General features: G+C 44.4%; 1 protein-coding gene across 6 annotated transcripts in view; it reads left to right on the forward strand.

Annotated features, from left to right (window-relative positions):
* The first annotated feature begins 1,506 nt into the window (after positions 1 to 1,506).
* Positions 1,507 to 3,111, forward strand: part of TMEM159 (transmembrane protein 159) — a 13,508-nt gene continuing 11,903 nt past the window's right edge. For 4 of the 6 annotated variants that reach the window (XM_014535839.1, XM_014535840.1, XM_014535842.1 and 1 more), the window contains exons 1-2: positions 1,507 to 1,683; positions 2,357 to 2,392. In XM_014535839.1, the coding sequence (XP_014391325.1) occupies positions 1,588 to 1,683; positions 2,357 to 2,392 (132 nt within the window). In that variant the 5' untranslated portion in view covers positions 1,507 to 1,587. The remainder of the gene's footprint in view (positions 1,684 to 2,356; positions 2,393 to 3,111) is intronic. The other 2 variants (XM_005861493.2, XM_014535838.1) reach the window with 1 other exon arrangement.

The following is a 3,111-nucleotide window of genomic DNA, read 5'->3' on the forward strand; positions in this document are numbered from 1 at the left end:
GCTCAGGACTAGCAGAGGCTCCCGCTGCGGCGATTAAAATGCGCTTTAATTTGCCACTAGACCCTGTAGATATTCATGGCTACCCCTACACCCTACACACACCCTTAGCGTGTGGGATATTCAGTAAAAGATAAATACGTGCGATTGGGGCAGTCCTGGCAATGCCGGGCTGTCAGGGTGTAGTCGCGGCCAGCCTCCCCTCCCGCGCCAGGTAAGGGGCAGAGGCGTACACACAGGTGATCCCAGGAGGGTTCTGCCCAGCGCAGCTGGGAGCCAGCCGGTTTGGTGTAATAAATGCAGAAATTGGCCACCATTATTGTTTGAGAAAGGGTTTCTTGGGAGGGACTTGAAATAGAACATTCAGCTTTCTTGCTTCTTCTATCTTCTTTTCAGTATTTTGTCAGGCCAAAAAAATAAACATAAGCGCTCAGAGATAATACCCATACAATTTTGTTAGATGTCCTTCTAGGCCAGTGATGGCGAACCTATGACACGCATGTCAGAGGTGACACGCGAACTCATTTTTTTGGTTGATTTTTCTTTGTTAAATGGCATTTAAATATATAAAATAAATATCAAAAATATAAATCTTTGTTTTACTATGGTTGCAAATATCAAAAAATTTCTATATGTGACACGGCACCAGAGTTAAGTTAGGGTTTTTCAAAATGCTGACACGCCAAGCTCAAAAGGTTCGCCATCACTGTTCTAGGCCTTTCACTATGGGATATGTACATAAAATATGTATGTAACCATATGAAGTCTTTTATAATTTTTTCTCACTTATAGGCATATTTTCATGTCACTAAATAGCTACATTATCATTTTAATGATTGTCGAACACTCCGTTGTATGAATTTGTCATTATTTAACCATTTTCCTACTAATGGACAGTTAGCTTCTTTCCATTGTTTTGCTATTAATTATCTATACTAATAAAAGGGTAATATGCTAATTAGGCTGGATAGACCAGACGTCTTCCGGAGGTCCTTCTGGACAAAGCCATGGTGGCCGAGGCAGAGCAGTTAGGGGCAATCAGGCAGGCAGGGGCAGTTAGGGGCGATCAGGCAGGGAGGCAGAGTGGTTAGGGGTGATCAGGCAGGCAGGCTGGTGAGTGGTTAGGAGCCAGCGGTCCCGGATTGCGAGAGGATGTCCCGGATTGGAGAGGGTGCAGGCCAGACTGAGGGTGCAGGCCAGTCTAGGTCTCAGATAACAGAGTGTTTTGGCCCCCCTCCATGCACAAATTTCATGCACTGGGCCTCTAGTATAATCAGGGATACACTCACTGCTCATCTTTCTGGTACGTTGTGATATGTCTGTTTTATTATTTCCTTCATGTGTCTGGAAAATAAAGTGTTGGATCAAGGTGTGTGCAATTGGAAATTTTGATAGATATTGCCAAGTTACCCTCCATCTGTTGCCCACCATCAATGTGTGAAGATAGTAGAAGCTATTGTTGGGCCAGTTGCTGAGACCACTGATGGTTTAAGAAACTTTTTGTTTTCTCCAGTGACAACAAGAGACAGGGCGACGAGGAATTCGGCTGGTGGAAGAGTTAATCCCTAAAAGACTAAGGTGTGTTGCAGAATGGCCAAAGAGGACAGCCCAAGTGCCTCAAAGGACTTGCAGGAGCTGCAGAGGAAGCTGTCTTTGCTCATAGAATCTGTCCAGAATAACTCGAAGGTCAGTTTCTAATCAGTATGTGTAATGGAAAATCCCAAGGTAACATTAGCTTAAACCCCATAGAAAGCTATCTCTCTGCCATGTCTAAGTTGTGACCTTCAAGCTCATTGTCCCAGATGGCTAGCCTCAGCCATCATATCCACATTCCAGGCAGTAGGAGGAGGAGAGGGGGAAGAAAGACTTGCAAGCCACCGTGAATTTCAGGAGACTTCCTGAGAGTCACACGTACAACACATCCAGTTTCACCCCATAGACCAGAAGCTCAGCCGCAGGACCACCCCTGCACAAATGCAGTTCTTCACTGGATGTGGAAAGGCTGCTCTCAGTCCAGGTCTCAGATACCAGAGGTTTTTTTAGCTTTGTTGTTAATTTGGGCTCATCTATTACCCCGAAAATGAGGGGGCCAAAGTTGGAGATCTGAGTTCAGTATTCCATCAGAAACCCAGTGTCCAATAGAAATGTGATGTGAGCCACAGATGTAATTTAAAGTTTTCTAGTGACTGCCCTGGCCAGGTATCTTCGTTGGTTGGAGCGTCTTCCCATGCACCAGAAGGCTGTGGGTTTGATTCCCATCAGGGCACATACCTAGGGTGCAGGTTTGGTCACGAGTCGGGATGCATATGGGAGGCAACCAGTCAATGTTTCTCTCTTTCTCTCACCCTCTCTCTCTAAGAAAAAAAGAAAAATCAATAGAAAAATATATCCATGGGTGAGTATTAAAAAAATGGTAAAGTTTTCTAGTGGGCACATTTAAAAATTAAAAGGAAGTAGATGAAATTAATTTTAGTAATGTATTTTATTTAATCTAGCATACCCAAAATATCATTTCAACATGTAATTGCTATAAAAATTATTAATGAAAAAAGTTATTTAGATGCTTTACTGTTTTTTTTATACTAAGTCTAGGAAATCCAGTGTGCATTTTACATATCATATCTTACTTTGAACTAGCCACTTTCCAGGGGTTCACTATTCAATGGTGATGGGACTTCAGATAGTATATTTCACTTCCCTGCATTTATCTTTATAGCTTGCTTTTATGTGCCTTTCAGCATTTTGTCAGGAAAATAATAGCAGCTCCCAGACACAGCATTATTAACATTTTGTTGTATGTCCTTCTAGACTTTTTTTCTGGGCAATCTATATATATATATAAGCCTAAGTGACCTTTATGACTGACTGACTGGAATGACCGGTTGACCAGTCCCTATGATGCACACTGACCATCAGGGGGCAGACGCTCAATGCAGGAGCTGCCCTCTGGTGGTCAGTGCGCTCCCACAGCCAACCTCCCGTGGCCCCTCTCCCACCTACCTGGCTGGCCCTCCCCCCACCCCAATTGGCCCCAATGGGGGGGCTGGCTGGCCAACCTCCTGTGACCCCTACCCCTCTGGGCCAACCAACCTCCTGTGGCCCCTCCACCCCCTT

Source organism: Myotis brandtii, unplaced genomic scaffold, assembly GCF_000412655.1.
Source record: "Myotis brandtii unplaced genomic scaffold, ASM41265v1 scaffold152, whole genome shotgun sequence".
NCBI lineage: Eukaryota > Metazoa > Chordata > Mammalia > Chiroptera > Vespertilionidae > Myotis > Myotis brandtii.